Here is a 20,757-nt window from a genome sequence, read left to right as displayed (position 1 = left end):
AACCTGCTTCTGCAGGGGGGTTGGACTAGATGATCTCTAAAGGTCCCTTCCAACCCCTCCCATTCTATGATTGTGTGATAAAGTGGTACATTAGTTTGGAGTCAGGAAGATAGACCCTTCCTCTGTGTTCATCACTGAGCTGTGGTGATGAGTGAAGGTTTTGAGCACTGGGACCAGCCTCCTATCTTGCAGAGTAATATGATTTTAAATATAAAAATTTAATTTGATGAATTAAGTATTTTTCTTGCCAAGCTTGGGGGAGCTGTAAAGTTACACTTCCATTAAAATCTTCTCTGTAAAATGAGATGTCTGTTTCCCATGGCTTTCCATTTATTTTTGTAAGATAATAACAGTTAGCATGGCATTTCTATACCCACATTAGCCCAAAAAATAAGGTCAAATATATGTGACATTCAAAAGCTTCTTCACTTGGCATCCACAAGGTGTTAAATTTCAGTGTCTGTATGAGAGTTTAAGGTGAATGTGGGTGTGTGGATGTGTTTTGTGAGGGCAGCTTGCAGCAAAGCTGCATTACTGTGAAGCTGGACTTGTCAGGTGTGAGTAGACATACAGTGTAAGAAGTGCCAATTTGAAATGCAAGTTTAAAAGGTGGGTTTTGACTCTATGGCTTTGTTGTAAGGAGTGGCTCTGGAAACTGCAGAGAAGATTTGATTTGTGTTTTGATAACTCTTGTGTGGAGCCAGTTCTTGGTTTTTAACTCCTTGAGTACCAGGCACAGGCACAGTGCTGCTTTCTGCATTGCACGCCCAGTGAGTCCTGCTGCCTCTGTTCATTGGAAACATTTCTCAAGCTGTAGGTGCAAAGAGTTGTAGCAGGGAAATGTTATATATGACTCATTGAATGTGGTGAGGTTTTGTTTTTCTCAGTTTAATACTTCACCCTTCTCCATCAGTGAAAACAAAATGTGCTTGCTAATGGTGAATATAGCCTTAGCTGGCAAGCATTGGGGATGGAGGAGCTGCTGAGATACTGCTTCCAGATAATGCCTCTGGAAAGTTGTAAGCAAAAGCAAATCCATTTGTTTGGAGTGAAATGTTTAATAAGCCTTTAATTATGTTTTTAATAGTGCCATGTATTGTTCATGCTTTCATTTCCCCCAGCCTGTACCATGATCCACTGTCACTACATTGATGGTGTTATTGTAGCACTGGTGCTGAGAACTGTGTCCTCCTCAGTACCTTACCTCCTCTGCTGTTGTTTCATAGCTGGACTAAGTCTGCTCCTATAAATCCGAGCTGGTTTCACTGTTACTGAAATGTAACAGCTCTGGTGATTTCAGTTTCACTCTCTCTGCACTCTGCTGTAGACTGGCCTGTTTCTGGAGGGCAGAGGGGAATCCCTGCAGTGCTGGCTGCTGAGGGGCCCTGCCTTGTGCTGGGGGGCTGCCTGAACAGGCAGGTTCTTGTCAGCTCACCTTCCAAAGCAGGGTCCTGAGGGCACAGACCAGGGTGGATGAGGGGAGGTGGGTGCCTGGAGCAGCAGATGAAATGATGTGCTTTAGAGCACTGCATAAGAATCCCACTCATCTGCCTTCCCCGTGTATGTGGGAGTGGGTGCATGGTGGTTTACTCTCTGGGTTTTTTGCATTTGATGGATTTGGCCTGAAGCCTGTGTAGCTGCAAGGGCAAGGCAAGGAGGTAGCTCACCAGAAAGCAGTGACAGATGAATGACCACACTTCTTAAAAAGGTTTTATTTTGCAAAAGCAGCTGATTTAATGGAACAGAAAGAGACACGTGCAGTGCTTGTGGGTTTTCTGCAGTTTGCTGGTACTTGGCTCTGAAGGGGAGAGTGCTGCATTGCAGAGAAGCCTTCTGACTGTCCTTCAGGCTGGGTTTCTGAGCCATGCTTAGAAGAACTGAGCTATACTTCCCCTGGGATGTGGACATAGAGCACCCTTGGGAGCCTGGGTTTTGCTGTGCTTTGCTTGCTTGCTGTGGTCTCTGTAGATTATGCTTGTAGTGCCCGTAACTCAGGAGCACTGAACAGAAGTGGTCTCTCAGTGGGCTCCCAGGTGGGAATTTGGTCCCCTTCTGCACTTGTATCTCAGTTTTTTGTATGATGGAGATTCCAATCATCTTCCTGCAGGGAGGAACCCAGCTGCATCCCTGCTGCTACCCTGCTGCACTGAGGAGCTGGCTTGGAGCTTCCGTGTCCAGGGAGAGATCATCTTTTCACCATCCTTTCTTTCCCCTTGATTTTTTGCCAGAGCACTATGTTTAATTCAGAGCATTAATGCCCCATCTATTCTCTGTCTTTTCTGTGATGCTCTTCTGGTGGAATGTGTGAAAACATGGGTTGAAAATTAACTGATCATTAGAAACAAACTAAGAATAGATTTTCGTCTGAGAGAACAAACCTTTCTGGCCTCTCGTTTTGAATTAGCAGCAAAACAGTTTCTGCTGGCTACCACTGACTGCTCTGGGGCTGCTGGGAAGCCAAATCTAAGCTTTCTGATGTCCTTCAGAACACCTACAACACTTGATGACTTATCTGCTTTGGACTGCACAATTCCTCCCTGCTGAGTTCCCTTTCTGGTGCCTTGGTGCATCTCTTGAACTGTATCAGATAACTCATATGCTGCACTGGTGCATGCACAAGAGCCAGCTTGATGTGGTCATGACTGTAGTAAAACTTTCCCAGAATCTCCACTTAAATAATATAGACCATAATAGGTCAAAAGCAAGACTCTACCTGTAAGCCAGGCAGTGGGCATGGAAGAGGACTGGCTATCTGAGGATGGAGGTTCTTTGTGGTTAGTGAGAACAGAGTTTAAGTGCTATGGACTCTGGTTTCCAGATGCAAACAGTAGGCCTTAATGTGACAGGATCTGAGTTGGATGCTTGCAGGAATAGACATCTTCTGTACCTCAGGTCCATGCAGGCATTCCTGGAAAGCTCTGCCTCTTGTCATCACCTGTTTCTTCCTCATGGTGCATAGTGGGCTGCTTGGTGTTGAATGCTCTGCTGAAGGTAGAGCTGTAAATATCCCTAAACGTGGATTCAGAAACCAAGATGAGATCTCAGCAGACAACTCTGGCAAGAGGATGATGTATCTACTGTGCTAGGAGGTAAGTGCAGGTTCTGTCCTAGCCAAGCGGCTCCTGGGAAGATCTCTCTGACATAGCACAGAGACCAGAGCAATCCTGTAGGAGAGACCTTGGATATTAACAGCTAGGCTTCTTCAGTGTCTGGACTTTTCACACTTGTGTGTCCCAGTTAGGAGTGAGAGGCAGCTCTGCTCCTGCTTTGCCTGTCAGCTGGTTTGATAAGGTCATCACTGGCTTTGCTGATGAGTGCTGCAGGTGACAGCTAACCCCAGGACTGCAGGGGAGGTCATTCAGGACCAGTAACTCAGACTACTTCATTATTCTTTTGTGTCCTGCTGTTTAATAAAAATACAAGTTTCCTGGGAGGTGTGTTGAGGTGCTACACGAGCTTTAAGAAGCCCAGAAGAAGGCACAGCCCATTGGTCAATGGGAAGCAGCTCGATGGTATGATCCAAGGCAGCTTGTTGACTAGCAAGGCTCTGAATTCACTGAAAACTCTTGGTCAAAAAATGTTTCCATGTGACTTAGTCTCTGTCCCAAGAGATTTAACTGGAGCCCTGGAATGTGAATAGTAGCTATGGGAAGGAAGAACTAGAACTTTCCTTATTTAGGTAATTTCCTCATAACCTCCCAGTTCCCTAAAAATAGTGCAGGACAAAAAGCTCCACTATAACAGACTGGTGCTGAGCTGGGAAATGGGAGTTGCTGGGTAATATAAACCTCACTCTATTGTATCTCTCTCTGGCATTAACATCAGCAAAGCATTTCCTATTTTTAGCTTAATTTGTTGAAGTGTCTTAAAGATCCTGGATACCTAGATATCCATTCTTTTGAATAGAACATGCATACCAACCTCATGAAAATCTCCACCTTCCACTAGATCAACATTTAATAGAGTGCAGAAGGCAAAAATACAGATCTAAAAATAATGAATCGATATATAATATCAAACAGTCCATGTTTAACTCCCTCTACCAAATTATCCAGGTAATTTATATTGCATATGGAGTGGCTGTTGCAGGCTGGATCTGTTCCAAGGTCTCTGTTTACTTTCTCTGATCTTTTCCAGCTCCTTTCCCTCCCAGCACTTAAGGCAATTGCTTCCTGATGGAGGATCTTGCCAGAGTTTTGGGCAGGCCTCTGCCTCCTGTGCCATACCATCTCACCACCTTTCAAGCCATTATGTTCTCCTTTCTTGACACCACCAGAAGTACTGCACAGTCTGAAATGTTGTTTGTTGCTGCTTCTATGCACCGTGCAGTGATAATGATACTGGAGTAAGTCTGCATCTGTGCCAGGAGCAATGTTTGGTGGGCAAACACTGTGCTGGGAATACTATTCATAAACGGGTTTACTCAGGCTGCAAACTAAGACCTTTGTCCTCTTGCTTTTTATGTGCATGTGGGGACACAGGAATGAGTAAATAGTCTCGTAGTCCATAGGCACCAAAATAACTGGTGATCAGAAAGCCACAGGAAACTCAAGAATATCAGATCTGTGAGGGGAAAGTTTAAAGGCCAGAGGCAGAAAATGAAATTTAAGCTGTTTATGAGGCCACAACGTTTTTACACAGCTGTGAAAAGGACAGGCCTGGCTTTGACTTGAGGTAAGGTCACCTCAATAAGCAAGGAAGGAAATCAGACAAACTAGGACATGAGAAGAAGCCATGGTGGAGTTGAATGAGGTTTTCATCATGAGCTTCAGGTTCCTGTAGTGTCAGTTTGGATAAGGAAAGAGACCAAGAAAGGATTTGATGTTGTCAGCATGGTGCTTGGCTCTGTACAACATGCTTTCCAGTGGAGAAAAGTGTGCCTTTCTGGGTAATGCTTAGGGCTGTGTGGACTTTGGGGCTAATATGATTGGTTTAGTAGAAGGAACAGAAGCAATTAACCTCACAATTCAAGCATAAGAAAACTGGGTCAGCAAATGCTTTGTGTTGATTACTTTTTTTCCCTGTGCAGACCATGGGCTGTAGGGGCTGCAGATTGTATCCCAGTCATCTAACACATGCTGAAGGATGCAGTGGCTCTTGGTGATAGCCGAGAGTGTGCCCTTCAGTCTGGGCTAGTCCTTTTGCTTCTCCTCTCCCTGACTGCAGCTTGTTGGACATTAGGCATACTGTTTCTGTGTGTCTACTGATTCACTTGGAAAATCAGGATCACTGTGGTTATCTCTATACCTACAACGTCCTTCTTACCAGAAGTACCTACAATGTCCTTCTTGCCAGAAGCCATCCTGGTATATATTAATATTTTAACTTTAAACCAAACTTATGCCAACAAAATACCCATCTTTTTTAGCTCTCAAGCTGTACATCTTCCTCACTTGAATCTGAAGGTGAGGAATACCCAATTTATCTCTTTTTCAGCAGCTTCAAGCCCTGCCCTTGTGTATTGACATGGTCTTGGTGCTTCAGGAGACACTGCAAATCCCCTTTCCTTCTACATTCACCACACCTCCTGATATCTTTTGCAGATTTCAACTGTTTGTTTCACTACCTACACCTCATCCTGTTTTACAGGAGCTTTTAAAGAGCATGTAAGGTTCCTGTTGGTTCAAAAAACCTTTCAGCCAGACATGAGATCCCTTCCTGGGCAGGGCATCCCTTTTGTTTGATGCCTGCAAAGCGGTGACTCCGAGCTCACCCCTTGCTGTGTGTGTTCATCCTCTGTGCAGGGATCAAAGGCAATCCCCGGGGCTGTGGAGTGGGTGGCTGTAATGTCAAGAGGAGATACTAGTTTAGTTCCAGCCCCATGTAGCAACTCTGCCTCTGCTCATTGAAACCCTGTCCACAGCTGGTCGTGCTGCTTGAAGCTACATAGGATGTGTTTTATTACACATTGTTCCAGTGGCTCAACTGTGCTGAGTCAGTGTAGACTTTCTGCCTCAGCTCGTATTGTCTCTGTTCATTACATCTGAGCTGGGAAATGTTTCTGCTTGCTGTGTTTTGCTAGTCCCCTGTGCCTCTGTACAGGTAAAATGTCAGTGCTCTATTGCCTGCCACTGAAAGATGCTGCCTTGCTCGGGGGGGACTGGCATGGGTTGTGTTCTGACTTTACTGCTCATGGCAATGTGGTTTTAGCTCAACAGCAACCATTTCTTTGGCAACAAGGAATCATTCAAAAAATTCAGTTGTGAAAGAGGATGTTATTATTTTACATGGCATTCCTAGTTTCACTCATTGTTTGGCCCTGTCCTGTGTTTCTTCCTGGGGTATCACATCTACTTGTCAGGCTCTGAGACAGTACAAATGACCTATTCTCATCCCTGCACGAAATCCTCTTTCCAAGGTCAGGGTCAACCACAAAGAATTTGGTGGCATATTCTTTTGGCATAAAGAAGGTAAACTAATCTCAGTTCCTCAAGGGACAGTAAGTATTGGATATGCAATCCCTTCACACCTGAGTAAACCTTAAACCTGTTAGAAATGGAGGAAGTGGAGTATAAATGAAAGCACTGACTGAAAAGGACATCCACAGCAAGAGTCTGGGTGTGGGAGCTTGAACATAGTCTGTCCAGCGTGATGCAGAGCTGGGCTGACAGGTTGGTCTAGAGACTTTGGATGTAAAAGGTCAGTTGGATCAGTCTGCTTAGGGAGAAAAAGGCTGTGAGGGCTGATGAAGGAGGCTTTATCTTGACTTTTCTCTAAATACTTTTTCTGCCTTCGGTTTACTGCCATTTTCCCAGGCACTGCTCTGAAGGGTTCAGTGTGGGACATGCCCTCTGAGATCTGCTTCCTGCAGTCACAGGCTGTTCTGGAGTAGGGATTTAGCCCCCAGAAATAAAGTCCAAAGGAATGTGTTTCAAGCCACAGGCTTTGGGAATGCCTTTAACTCCTCATAGCAGGTTTTTAGATCCATGCTTAGATACAAGAGGATTTTCAATAGCATGTTGATACAATCAGTTAGCAAACAATGACTTTTCCTCTGAACTTCCCATGGGAGAAGTTACAGTTTATGAGTCTGTTTTAGCTTCCCTTTTACCTGCCTGCTTATCCTGTCTAGTCCCTGAGCACAGGCTGCTCTGCTCAGCCACAGCCACATGCACCAGATCCCTGAGCAGCAGTCACAATGCACAAGTTGGAGGGGAGTAAAAGCTGAGACAGCTCTTAAAGGGCAAAGGGTGGGGGAGAAGCAGTGCAAGAGATGAAGCTGAAGTTTCATAGCAAAACCTGATGCGAAGTTACAAGTGGCAGTAGGGGCTGGTATCTTTACTCTCCATCAGTCATGCCAGTCTTTCCTGCAATAGAAAAGCTGTAACAATAATGGGTCACAAGACAAGATTGAATATGAAGGGCACTAATAAAATCTTAGGTCTCTGCAATTAACAGAAACCTTTGTGGGGTAAAATTCCTGGGTGGCACAAGTCTGCCTCCCAGTATGACCTCACTGAAGGCAAATGCTTCTCGATTCTGTGACATAACAAAGCCAAATTTGTGACCTAGAAGATTTTTTGTCTTTGTTTTTCTAATCCAAATCTTATTCCCAGTGTAATATGAATACTCAAGCAATTAGGCACACCAATTAGGCACCCAGCAGAATTTATAGTTAGTGCTTATCTGTTCACAGATACAAACAGTGCTGAGAAAACCTTCCAATCCAGAGCTTAGCCTGTCAGAGAAGGGGAATCAGAGCATGGGATTGTATAGGTATATTTAAAGAAAGGTGAAGTAGCATCCTTCCTATTGTCAGAGAGCCCTGATAATGCAGGTTGGAAGGCATCTCTGCCTGTCTTCACTGATACATGCTGGGATTTTGATTAAAAAGCTCCAATCTTGAGCACAGTGGTAGAGATGAGGAAGGCTGTTACCCTCTACAGTTCCCTGCTTCATCAGTACATCGTTCTGAACAGAAGGTGACAGCCCTTTTGCCATTTGCCACTGTTTACAGAGGACTCACACACACATAGTAACAAATGCACAGTGCAAGTCCTCCAGCATCCCACATCACCACACCGGTAGCTGGGGAGGAGCGAGTGACACTTGGAAATCTTCCTCAGTGCTGCATGCTGGAGGAGGAGAGTTTGTGTGCTGTAAACGTGTCAGGGTCACCAAACTGCCTGTTTTTTTCACAGCAAGTAGTTTTGAAATATTTGACACCCTGTCTGCCTTGGGGCTCTTTATCCATCACACACATGGTGGAGTAACCTAAAGGTAAAAATCAATGTCTGGCATGGTACAATCCTTCTTTAAATAGAAACAGGGGAGAGGGGGGATAAAATCAACTCAGAAAGCTTCAGTGAGGAGGAAAATTAAGGAAAGATCAGCTTCTTGTAGTTTAAAAACCATCCCTCAAAGGGAGTGCCAAAGAGCGTCAGCCCTGCCCTCTAGTGCTGCCGGCAAGGAAGAGCAACGCCTGCTCCAAGGCCGGGCTCACAGGGTTGTTTTTAAGGCATATTGAAGTCTGGGGGGGTTTTTTGCGTTTGGGATTTCTTGTTGTTTATTGTTTTGGGGTTTTTTTAGGGGCCTGGTGGTTTTTATAGTGTTTTCATGGGATTTTTCTGCAAGACGACCAAAATCAACCTCAGGCTGTGGTAGATGATGGTCTCTATAAAAAAACCCCAAGAGTGAAGGATCTTAAGCACCTAACAGAATGGTTATGATAAGCTGCAACAAAAGAGTGTTGATGTGATTCATGATTAATTGAAGCTTCCCTTCCACAGCATCGAAGGCGAGTATGTCCCTGTGGCAGGCGATGAGGTCACCTACAAGATGTGCACCATCCCTCCCAAGAATGAGAAGCTGCAGGCTGTGGAGGTGGTGATCACCCACCTGGCTCCTGGCACCAAGCACGAGACCTGGTCTGGGCATGTCATCAGCTCCTGAGGCCTCCTGTGGTCACTGCTCACCGACTGTCTGCAGGGGACCTGTGCTGAGAATATTGTGTGTATTGTGCAGGAGGAAATGCTGCATTGTCAATAGAGCAGAAGGAGGCCAAAATTACCATTTTTACAGCTGGCCTGAAACAAAAACAAAAAAGAGGCAATTAAGCAATTCAAATGCTAATGAAAAAAAATCTAATGTGTTTACAAAAGCCCTGTTTTAAAGAGACCTAGTTTGTGTGTTGGTGGAGAAAGAGAGGTTTGGTTTTTCTTTTGTCTTGCAAACTGATTCTGAGAATTGCCCAGGGGAATCAGGGAGAGGTTTGAAGGAGAGCTCTCCCAGCAGAGGCACAGCTCCCAGGCCCTGCAGGTATGTCAGCATTGTGTTCCCTCCAGCTGCCCTTCTGGCAGGGCTGGACTACACTTATTGTTTTTAACAGTGCCTGAATGCCTTGGCTTCAGACAGAGAGGTGTTCACTGCTGCCATTTGTTTTCCTCCTGGAAAGGAGTTCACCAACAGCAGTGGAAACCCTCCATCCAGGGGCTTAGCTGGGTGCTGTCAGCTGCTCCCTTTGCAAATGGCATGTCTGCATCTGTGTGCAACGGTGTGGTTTGAAAGCCTGGATTGCTTGGGAATTTCTTTAGGTGCCTTGGTGGTCGATTAGCAAGATCTTTTAATAGGCCAGTATTAAACAAAACCCAACCAAGATTTAAACAACTTGCTTCAAGGTAAGTGGTAGAAAGCTGCAGAGTAGTGGGTACTTCATAGCCTCTGTATCTGAATTTAAACAAAGCTGAAGATGATCTTGATTGCACACAGTTGAATGTCTGCCCTGGTATTCCACTGAGCAGGTAGAACAATTGTTCTGAAAAGCAAGTTTCATGCTGGTCAGAGGACTGTGCATACAGTGCTATGGGAGCTGCTTCACAGGCCCAGCTGCCTCTGGGGAGGGAATTCTGCAGCCGTTTCCTTGAAAAACTGACTGGGTGGGATGTGATATGGTCACCCTTGCCCTGACTCTTCACTGCCTAAAAGATTTCATGTAGTTGTAGTGCAACTGAGTTAGTTCTGTTCCTATTTGCCTTCCACATATATACTTTTTTCAGATGAAGCATTTTTCTCTATTATGTTCCTAACAGTGGATTTCTATTGACTTTGCAAATAAAAACCAGAAATAAACAAGGTGGCATGCTACTGTTCTGTTAGTGTTACCTGTGTGGAACAGTGGCCTGCTTGTGGCTTTAACAGTAGGTGCTCACTGGCATTAAATGTCTTTAAGGCTCTTGCACAGCAGATGCTCTGTTCCAAGGTTTAACCTGAGGAGAGCACAGCTGTACAGAGGCAGGAGCTGCTGCCATGGCTTCTTTCACCATAGCTGTACCTCTGGTACCCTACAGTGCACCATAATACCAGCCCCTGCTGGGCTTTGGATTGGTTTTTATTAAGACTTAGTAGTGGTGGATTGATGGAACTGGCTTGTTGGAACATCACACCAATTCCTGGACAATAAATGCAGCTGTTGCAATGCTTTAGCACATGTATGGAGTCTGCTCTCTGCACACTTGGCCTTGAAGGTGCTTCAGCATTACAGGCAGAGGGGCTGGGAGGCAGGCAGGGGCTGCTGCAGGCAGGGGCTGCTGCAGGCAGGGGCTGCTGCAGGCAGGGGCTGCTGCAGGCAGGGGCTGCTGCAGGCAGGGGCTGCTGCAGGCAGGGGCTGCTGCAGGCAGGGGCTGCTGCAGGCAGGAGCGATTGGGCCTGCCTGGGTTGTTGAAACTCACACCAGAGAAAGTCTTACTTTCTCTGGGGAAAGCAAGAAAGGAAGCAGCATGGGTTGCTTTGCTTTGTCTTTTTTCTCCCCTCAGAGAGACAGAATGTTTGCTTCTCATCTGGTATGTGCACACAGATGATTGTCTGAGGCTGAGAACAAATCTGGGTTTGGTCCTGCACAGGATGTTGTGCATAGGTAAAATTCTGTACATACAGGAAGGAGCCAGGCAGTAAAGTAACCAAATACTGGGATACAGCTGTGCATGTACCCACCAAGCAGTGGCTACTAAAACCTGCCTGTCCATCAAGAGCCCTCCTGCACTACTGGTGTTAGATGATGACAGAAGTCTGCTCCATGAGGACATTACAGCTCTTCCTTTTTTTGTGAGCCCTTTTGGGGATTGTGGTTTGCATGCACAGGTTCTGCTCTCCCCATTTTCACTGTGGAAGTATCACACAGACTTGGAATTGGAAAGACTGAAGCCGATGGTTTCTTTGTACAGACAGGCAGCAAACAACAGCTCTGCTTTACACACTTTATTAGCCAAAACAAGCTGGAATAGTAATTTGTCATCATTAAAATGAGATTTGATTCTCCTTTACTAAATTAAACTTCATATACAAGATTATTTTCCTCATGCCAGATGAGAAAAGTAATATTAACAGTTAGGGGTCATCGTGCTTCAACTTGAATTTTCATGGAAACATAGTTTAGGTGATTTTTCTTAGTACTAAACTCTGATCTACCCTTCATTTTTTGCCAGGAAGATCAGAAGGGTCAGTGACAGAAATACATTTTTGCTACTATTATGCTTGTTTTAATTACTTCTAAATTAATTTCTTTATATTGTAGATTTCAATCCAGTCTGTAAAAAGCATAGGGACTGGGAACTGCACTGTGACTGGCACCACCACTCTACTGGGAGGCATCTTTAGCACCAATTGGTCCAGTGGTGGACTCAATGCACCCTCTGACACACACTGGAACACGTGTGAAGTCAGGGACCAGGGGCTCAGTTCTATCCTCACACCCCCAGACAGATATAAAACCCTTCTCTCTTACTCATCTTCCAGTTTTAAACATAAAAATCCCAACTGTCTTAGAATTCATGGCTTTAGAGCACAAGGTAGGATGTTAAAAACAATGAACTCTAAAATGTTCATCTTTGAAGTAGCAGCTTTGAAATCTAGGCATGAAGCCTTGCAGGCCAGTTGTGAGACCCTAAATCAACTCTTCCTTCCCCTCCCCTCCTCCCTAAAATGTGATTAATTAGCTAAGGGAGTTCACTGTTGATTTAGAAACCAACAACAGAAAAAAAACAAAAAGAAAACAAAGTTCTTCTATAGAAGGCAACAGTGGAAGAGTGGTGCTAAGTGAGCTCTGCTGTATTCCAGCCCTCAGCAAGGTTCTCTTCCATTAACACCTTTCCTTTCAGTGATGACCCACCTGCAAAGCAGTTCCTGTTCATGACCAAGGACAAATCCACTGCAGAAGGAAGATATTTTATTAAGCTCTTTTAACCGTTTGGTAAGTGTGAATTCTAAAAGTCTTTCATTTAAAAAATAGCTCTTCACAGATTCTTCTTGTGTCCTGTGGGGATGTGACGCTGTGGCCTTGTGTTCTGGAGTCTGTGAAAATTTCATAGTCGTTCCCTCCCTGAAAACAGAAAAGGCAAAAAGCAGAAGAGGATTTAATTTCATGTGATTTAACCTATGGGTACAGTCCTGGGGTGGAAAAGGGGTGCAGTAAGGACATGGAAAGAAGGGACTTTCGCCAAGGGCATGTAGCGATAGGACAAGGGTTAACAGCTCCAGAGTGAAAGGGAGAAGGTTGAGATTACATGTAAGGAAGAAGTTCTTCCCTGTGAGGGTGATGAGGCACTGGCACAGGTTGCCCAGAGAGGCTGTGGCTGCCTCATCCCTGGAAGTGTTCAAAGGTAGGCTGGATGGAACTTGGATCAACCTGGCCTAGTGGAAGGTGTCCCTGCCCATGGCAGAGAGCTTGGAACAAGATGATCTTTAAGGTAGGTCCCTTCCAACCCAAACCATTCCATAACAACATTGTCACATCTGAGTTGTATTCCAGAAAGCTAAAAACCTGCACACCACCATTTAGAGAGTTGCCCTAACGTGTTCATAGCTCACCTGTGCTGAAACTTGTGCTGAACACTCTTTGGAGCGCTCCCTGACCTGCACATCATTATCATTAGCAAATGAAATAGTCAAACTCTTGATGTTATTTTAGCCATGAGTTTAGTTTTGTATAGCAACCTAGGACTGATTTGTAAGCATTGTTTACTTGTTAATATGAAGAGGTAAAGCTTGGTGCAGAATACTGTACCAGCACCTGAGATTTGGAATTTATTGGCATTTTTTGATTCCTTAAGGCTTGGTTTTCTTTCCTTTTAGTTCAGTTGTTGCTCAGACTGTTTATCCTTCAGCAGTGTTTAGGCCTTGCTAGCTCCTGGTCTGATGTGACTGATAGCTGGTTCTAATAACAGGAGAGGGAGGAATGACCCTTTCTCAGAGGGCTCAGGGATCACAGGCGCTGCCACCAGCACAAGGAGAGAGCCTCGAGGGCCTGCAGTTACCTACTTTTTGTATGTTGTTTGCCACGCTGCTTTCCAGTGAGTCAGCAGCACCTTGTGCTACTTTAGGACTTGGATAGTGCTGCACTGCCAATTACAGGATTTAAAATCAGTTGCTCATAAACTGTGCCAGAGGGACAGGCAATTACTTTTTGCAGCTGGTGTCAAGGGGGAAACACCCTTTCATTTAAAGCTTGTCTTCTTCTTATAAAACATGGCCTTTTAAAGTTCATAAAACTAGAAAGTTCTCTGTAATTTCTAGTTACAAACCACCTCTAAGTTCTTATAAAACTAAGCCTTTTCTTATAAAGCTGAGTGAGGCACCATCCCTTGGCTGTGTACAGACCACTTAAATTCCACCCAGGCCCTCATGCCCACCCTTGCCCTCACTAGCTCTGGTCAGGTCTCTGGTCAGGGTTTGTCAGAGCCTCTGCAACAACTTGCACAGTTGTTCAACTCTACCCAAGGACTAGGGACAGGGATAACATGTTCTTTCAGTTCCCCAGAGTGGAGACAGAAGGAGCAGTTAGGAAAGGAACAGTATTAAACTGGATGGAAAATCAATACATTTCATAAACACCAGCCAACAAGATGCATCAATCTACATTAACCAAACAGGATAACCAGTTTTACACAGTCATATCACCAAGGTTTTTACCATAATTACAGAAGTTCAGTTCAAAAACATACTCCATTAAGTCTGTCAGGAACACTCTGTTCACTTCAGGGAAGAGAAGGAAAAGCTCTGCTGCCAGCTGTCCCTGCACTGTGCTGCCCAGTCATCCACAGCCAGGCTTACAGTCTGTTCTTGTTGGGCATAAGGCAACAGGTTAGAACCTACAGTGCTCTGAAATGTATACACAAAACAATATACTCACTGGCATAGTCTTATCTCCAAAGAAATAAACAGTCTTATATCCATCGTTGGCAACGATCCCCAAGCAGTACCTCTTGTCCCAGCCATCGGGGAACACATCAAAGCTGATCTGCCCTCCTAGGACACACAGGAACCAAGCTCTGTGTAAGAACACGATTCTGAGCGAGGAGTAAGAAAGAAAACCTAAACTAGGTAAGAGTTTTTTTGTACAAGGAGCTTTGCAGAAGCCACAGAAATACAATGAGACCCTGGAGCTCAGTCTTACAAGTACAGAAAGTACGTCATATGGCAGTCGTGATTTGCAGATTAGTGTTTACCCATGAAACTCTTCCCCTGTTCCCAAACACTCCCTGCTCTCCAATTGAACCTCTTTTAAAAATTACATTTGATCTTTCTACTTGTAGAAAGAAACTGCATGAATGGACACAGCCATTGGTGTATGTACAGCCATGTGTCATGTGAAAGACTTCCTAAAGCTTGCAGAATAGAAAAAGGAGGAAATGGGCCTTTTTAACACAGCCTAAGAGGACAATAACTGTTCCAGTTCCAAATCCTTGGACTTGACCAACAATAAAAGCAGCTTCCCAGTGGAAGCAGGTGTCAAAACAGTACTTACAACCTGCTTTAGGAAAGCTCTGTTGCACTTTACAGCTGCCTGAAGAGTTTCAGCGCCACAGCACTAAGGGCAACCCTACTTTTGCATCATTCTGAGAATTAATAACAGAGAAGAATGTGGCAGTATATTAAAAGAGGGGGAAAAAATAAAAAATTAATTTCTCCTTATTATCCCTTTTCTCTGTAAGCTTGCACTTGCTTTTGGGTTTCCTTTCCTTCCTCCCACACGATGCAGCTACAGAGATGAAGAACGAAGGGCTACTCAGACAGTACTGAGGGAGCATTTCTGAGCAAAATTCATTTGCAGGAGCAACTCTGACTAACCAGAGGCATGCAATGTTTCCAAATGAGCAGAATCAGTCACACAGCTGCCGTTAGAAGACAACGAACTGCTGAGAAGCAATGAACTCTCTTTGGTGATGGATTTCAATTAAAACGCGTCAAATCAAAGCCTAAGAGGGAAAAGAGGTTTAGTCCTGCACGCAATGCCTGCAGCCACCCCCAGAGAACTGTCACACAAATGAGATGGGGTATGTCACAGCCAGGAGAGGATAGGGCTCAGCTGCTATGAAAAGTTTGAAATGGACTATGATACCTATAGAAAATGTGAGGCCTTTTCCTGCAAATTCCCTTTGCAAATCAGCTACAAACTTCTCCCTTATCCGTTCTTTCTGTTAAAGACAAAAATAACACAACCAAACATCAGAATTCATCAATAAAGACAACTCCCAAAACCACCTCAAAAATATACACAAGGCTGAGGATCAGGACCAGTGTGCTACAGCTGCATTTTAGTATTACTGAAAGCATGCTCAGAGTATTCCCACTTTCCTCTGCCACCAACTTGAACAAATGAGATCAAAACTTCACCCACAGGCTGTGAGATCTGCTTTTCTATCTGAAACTCTTACAATACCAAGGAAGCTATGCATCAACTCTGTAAAATTCAGCATGGGGAGACTGAGGCATAGCAAGAGTACTAATCTGCTGCTGCCAGAGCCTCCAAAAAGGGTGTTTTCAGAACAACTTGTGCTCAGGGATCTTTCAGCATCCGTTAACTGAGTCAAAGGCAAAGACTGCTTTTGAGGAATTAGGTTTTTGTGTCAGGTCAGAGCTGTTATGGTGTAGCAGGAAACAGAACCTGGATCCCATGGCTCGGGTTTGTTTCAGCCTTGCACAGTTTAGCTGTGTACAACTGAAAATAAAGGGTGAATAGTTTGATTTCAGCCTTTAAATTCTCCTCTAAGAGGCTTTATGGAGTTGGTAGGCAAAGGAATACTTTTATTCATTTGAATAGATATGAGCAGGTATACTTAAGGTCACTCCAAATAAGTATAGGTTTATCTATAATGGGGGTTTTCCAGGAACCCTGCTTGCACAGGTAGGGTGTTCTGTACAAGGGGTGATGGAAAGAAGCTGGAACACAAGAAGCTCCATTTAAACATAAGGGAAAGCTATTTGACTGTTCAGATGAGGGAGCCCTGGCACAGGCTGCCCAGGGAGTGTGTCAAGTCTCCTCCTCGGGAGGTCTTCAAAACGCACCTTGACATGTTCCTGTGTGACCTGATCTAGGTGGACCTGCCTCTGCAGGGGAGTTGGGCTGGATGATCTTTAAAGGTGCCTTCCAATCCCTACCATTCTATGATGTAGGGTTAAAAGAAACATGAGCCAAACCCATTCCCCCTTCTGCAAGTAATCACTATTGCAACAAAAAACCCCACTATTGTGTATTTCCTGAAGTCTGATCAAAGAAACCACATGGAAAGGATTGAAAAGGTAAAAAAAAGGTCACAAAGTAAGAGAAACTTTAAAAAAAATCACAACCTGGCCATAACTGCCTCTTCCAGAAGAGCTGGATATTTTTCAAGGGGTGTAACTCACTTTATCAAGTTCATAGAACTCAACTCGTTCTTCTTGGCTGCAGCTTCTTCCAATGGGGGACACGTTCAACATCCCATTTCGGAACTCAATAAAAGTGCCCCTGAAAGAGAATCGATTAACAAGACAGAAAACAGATGAGAAATTGCTCAAAACATAGAATATCACAATGAACTGGTTTAATTCTGAAGACAATGGGAATCAGATGTCTGCTTCAGCCTCTCAGGTTTTGTGTATGCACAAAACCCCAAACGTGTAGGAGCCAAGACCTCTGGCACCAAGGAGCCTTTTGGACTCTTCTTTGAATCTGGCAACCTCAACATCATCATTACTGACTTTTAAAAGTATGATTTGGCTTTAAAAGTATTCCTGGAGCACCCTGCCAGCCTGATCCTCAGCCCCTGACAGACTAATCTGTCAGCTCTGGGGTGAAGCTGCAAAGCTCTGAGCAATCTCAGGAGTGTTTCCAGCTCCCCTCACATATGGTGTGTGTAAATGCCTTGAGCAGCTGCACCCTCACACGTCCCACAGAACTGATCTTACCACACACTCCTCATCTCTGGAAAACATTATGCTGCTCCATTCAAAAGGGAACACTCCTACTTCAAAACTGAACCCCCTTCCCTCTTGAATAAAATCGTGGAATTGCTATTTCAGATCCTGTGTTCCAGCTGGGAGCTTGCCTTTGTATGCACAGATTGAGCTCTGTTTTATATATACAACATTCTAAACCCACAAATGACTCATTTTGTGCTGATACAGTGTTGATGCTCAACACTGCAACAGGGACACCACAGCCACAGTGAGATGTGTGCATGCACCTACCTTTTCTTGGGCAGTTTTATCTTCGCAATGTAACTCAGGCAGTAGTTGATTAGATCTTGAAGTATGTCCTCACCCAGGTAGCCCTGAATGCTCTAACAAAACAAAATATCACTCAACCAAAAGTCCAGAATTTGAAGTTCTAAAAGCAAGTCACATGGAAAACACAAGGTTGTGTGGTGCAGTTACTGGCACACAGAAACGTGGCTGCTGTAAGTAACTGCCACAGGTGCACACACGGTACTAACCAAAGGCTCTCAGTTTTCTTTTGGGTTTCTTTGTGGGCTTTTTTTTCAAACCTTAACAGCAAACTCTCATGAACACAACTTCCTACTAGTCTCTGCTTTAGAAGCAAACTGTGGGCCAAAGACAGCAGACCTAGACAAAACGTCGCAGCAAATGGTACTGTAGCCAAGCGTGAAGAAACAGAGACTGTTACTGCAGCAAACTGGGGACCACAGCTCAGGGCAGCAGTTCCAGGCAGGACCAGGGCAAGCTTTAACCTCTCTTACTTATGGTGAACCAATGAAGGTGATTACAGAATCCCAGAATGGTGGGGTTGGAAGGGCCATGCAAAGCCCATCCAGCCCAAACCGCTGCTAAAGCAGCTTCCCCTCAATCAGGGGGCACAGGAACATGTCCAGGTGGGTTTGGAAACCTCCCAAGAAGGAGCCTCCACACCCTCCCTGGGCAGCCTGGGCCAGGACTCCCTCACCCTTAAGAGTAAAGAAGGTTCTTCTTATGTTTAAGTGGAACTTGTGTCCCAGCTTTACCCCTAGTCCTGTCACTCAAGACACAAGAAAGTAGTGCTGCCCCATCCTCTTGACATGCACCTTTTAAATACTTGTAAGGTCCTCTCAGCCTTCTCTTCTCCAGGCTGAACAGCCCCAGTTCCCGCAGCCTTTCCTCATAAGGAAGATGCTCCAGTCCCCTGATCATCTTGGTGGCCCTGTGCTGCACTAGCCTCTGTCCAGAAGTTCTCTGTCCCTCTTGAGCTGGGGAGCCCAGAACTGGACTCAGGACTCCAGATGAGGCCTTACCAGGGCAGAGCAGAGGGAGAGGATAACGTTAGGAAGTTATCTGTCCTGAGGCTGCCTGCTTTAGGATTAGGAACTCTAGACTCAGATATACAGTTATATTAATTTAGAGTATTTGCCTTAGAAGGCAACATACCAGAACATGCACCCCCAATTAACACTGCAAAGCACCTACAAGAGATCTACAGGAAACTTTCTGACCCCTGAGACCCAACAGACATCAGTTACAAAACACCACCTTCCACGTGACCTCTTGGAACAGAGGACTGGGCCACATTTCCTACAGATAAGCTGAGGTAAAGGCTGTTCTAGGATCTGCACTGTCCTTACTCTATCAGACACTCCAGACTCCAACACCTTTTGGTTTGGAGAATACCCCAAAGAATAAAGCTCAAGGTGCAGACAGTCATCACACCACTCAGAGCACCAAATGAACGACTTGTGATGGAAGTAACACATGAAAACAGCAGCAATTCTGACCTCAGTTAGAAGAAAGGTGATTACAGAAGACAGCACTGTAGCAACAAAGCAAAATGTTGTTTAGAAAATTTCCCCTTCATGTTACTGGAAACTTCACACTTACCTGCTTGCTCAGGAGCTTCCCATCTTTGTATGCCACGAGGCCATTCTCTGGAAAAACGTAGTCAAAGTTTTCAAGCACTAGAAGCAAACAAAAAGACAGTAACTTAGAAGTTGCCCTCTATGTCTGACAATTACCCTCCACGTGAAATAGGTTAAAATACAGCAAACATTAGCTCATACAGCACAGAAAGATTCAGTGCAAGGTCAAAGCCACTCTCCCTTCTCCCCAGGGTTAACACACACCTCAGATCACATGGAGCCTTTCAGTTACCTTTGCTTCAAGGTTCTTCCTCTCCTGAAAATGTCTCTTGCATCTCATTTGCAAGGAAGTGACAGAACATCTCACCTTACTACAATGTAGGATCACTTGTAAGCCAAGCAAATTCTGAGCGCCCTGGGAGTTCCAGAAGGCTACCAGAGGCACCAGTTAAGTACCACTGAATGTTAGGGGCTGGAAGGGACCTCAAAAGATCATCCAGTGCAAATCCCCTGCCAGAGCAGGACCACTTAGAGTAGGTCACACAGGAACGCATCCAGATGGGGTTTGAATGTCTCCAGAGAAGGAGACTCCACAGCCCATCTGGACAGCCCCTTCCAGTGCTCCTTCACCTGCCCAGGTGGGTTTGACATGTCTCCAGAGAAGGAGACTCCACAACCCATCTGGGCAGCCCCTGCCAGTGCTCCCTCACCTCAACAGGGAAGGAAAACTCTTCCTTGTGTTTCTTTGGAACCACAGAATGGTAGGAACCTCTAAGTACAGATCGTTAAAGACAGTCTTTATACAGAAAAGGAAGCCTCTCTCAAAGGACTAAAGCACGAGTCCATCTCTGCATCGTAACCTCAGTTAACACCATCAGATCCCTCAGGGACGGGCGGGACAACCCAGCCGCCTGCACATGGAAATGTTGTGGGCAAGGGCCCATTTAAAACAGACACTGCTAAAATGCCTTCCTGAGGCACTGCCCCAAAGTCAGGGTTCCACTGATAGGCACAAGCCCTTAACAACACACCCAGCTCTCTGCAGGATGTAACCGCAGGTAACAGTTCCCAAGGGCCCGCGAGGGCATTCCATCGACTGAGCGCAACGCAACCAAGGTGAAAACAGTGAACAGCAAGGAAGGAGGAGGAGGAGCGGGGCTCGGCCTCCGTATCACCACTTCCCCGTAAGCCCCGGGATTGCATCAGCCGCCGTCCTCACCGTCATCGCCCAGCTGCTCCTTAATCTTGTCAAAATCCGAGCCGCCCACGACCCCTACTTTCACCTTCGTGCGCAGCTGCTGCAGAAACGCCGCCATCTCCGCCGTGATTTTCTAGGTTCCAAAAGAAAGCAACGACATTTGTCAGCACCCCAGGGCGCGGCCGGCCCCTCCGTCCCGCGGCAGCTCGCAGAGCCAGCAACGCCGCGCACAGCTTTGGGACACACGGAGAGTCCCGCCGGGCTGTTCTGAGGGGGCTTTAACCCGCGACCCGCGTTCGCACGTCGGGCATCCCGGCTGGGGGACGCGGCACCCGCCGCTCCGCGCGTCCCCTGCGACGGGGCCGGGCCGGGCGGCCGCGGCGGGACTCGCCTGGCGCGGGGCGGTCAGGGTGCCGTCCACATCGAACAGGCACAGAGCGGCGGCGGCAGGCGGCGGCGCCATGGCCCGCGACCCGTGGCGCTGCGGGGGCCGCCGGGAAGCGGGAGGGGCCGGGGCGCGGCGCA

General features: G+C 45.8%; 2 protein-coding genes across 3 annotated transcripts in view; one reads left to right on the top strand and one right to left on the bottom strand.

Annotated features, from left to right (window-relative positions):
• Nucleotides 1–10,399, top strand: part of CARHSP1 (calcium regulated heat stable protein 1) — a 36,664-nt gene extending 26,265 nt beyond the window's left edge. The window contains exon 4 of the mRNA XM_061992953.1: nt 8,730–10,399. Coding sequence (XP_061848937.1) covers nt 8,730–8,892 — 163 coding nt within the window. The 3' untranslated portion in view covers nt 8,893–10,399. The remainder of the gene's footprint in view (nt 1–8,729) is intronic.
• Nucleotides 10,400–11,178: 779 nt separating this feature from the next.
• On the bottom strand, nt 11,179–20,715 carry PMM2 (phosphomannomutase 2). 2 transcript variants are annotated; one of them, XM_061993939.1, is made up of 8 exons: nt 20,624–20,715; nt 20,254–20,365; nt 19,057–19,133; nt 17,440–17,531; nt 16,618–16,717; nt 15,332–15,407; nt 14,123–14,238; nt 12,144–12,313 (listed from the first exon to the last, which is right to left on the bottom strand). In XM_061993939.1, exons 1-8 carry the CDS (start codon nt 20,693–20,695, stop codon nt 12,209–12,211), a joined length of 750 nt encoding a protein of 249 aa, XP_061849923.1. In that variant the 5' UTR covers nt 20,696–20,715; the 3' UTR covers nt 12,144–12,208. The 2 variants fall into 2 exon arrangements, with proteins under 2 accessions (XP_061849922.1, XP_061849923.1); XM_061993938.1 differs by lacking the exon at nt 15,332–15,407 and having other exon boundaries at nt 11,179–12,313.
• Between the last annotated feature and the right edge of the window lie 42 nt (nt 20,716–20,757).

This window comes from Colius striatus, chromosome 3 (assembly GCF_028858725.1).
Source record: "Colius striatus isolate bColStr4 chromosome 3, bColStr4.1.hap1, whole genome shotgun sequence".
Lineage (NCBI taxonomy): Eukaryota > Metazoa > Chordata > Aves > Coliiformes > Coliidae > Colius > Colius striatus.
Note: the sequence above shows the minus strand (reverse complement) of the source record. Positions and strands in the feature narration are given on the sequence as shown.

Excerpts from the sequence above, each read along its gene's own strand:
- PMM2 (XM_061993938.1), bottom strand. The coding sequence starts at position 20,695 with ATGGCGCCGCCGCCTGCCGCCGCCGCTCTGTGCCTGTTCGATGTGGAC. Across the intron at positions 17,532-19,056 it reads GGAAGCTCCTGAGCAAGCAG|AGCATTCAGGGCTACCTGGG; the intron begins GTAAGTGTGAAG and ends TTGTTTTGTTAG. Across the intron at positions 16,718-17,439 it reads ATAAAACTGCCCAAGAAAAG|GGGCACTTTTATTGAGTTCC; the intron begins GTAGGTGCATGC and ends ATTCTCTTTCAG.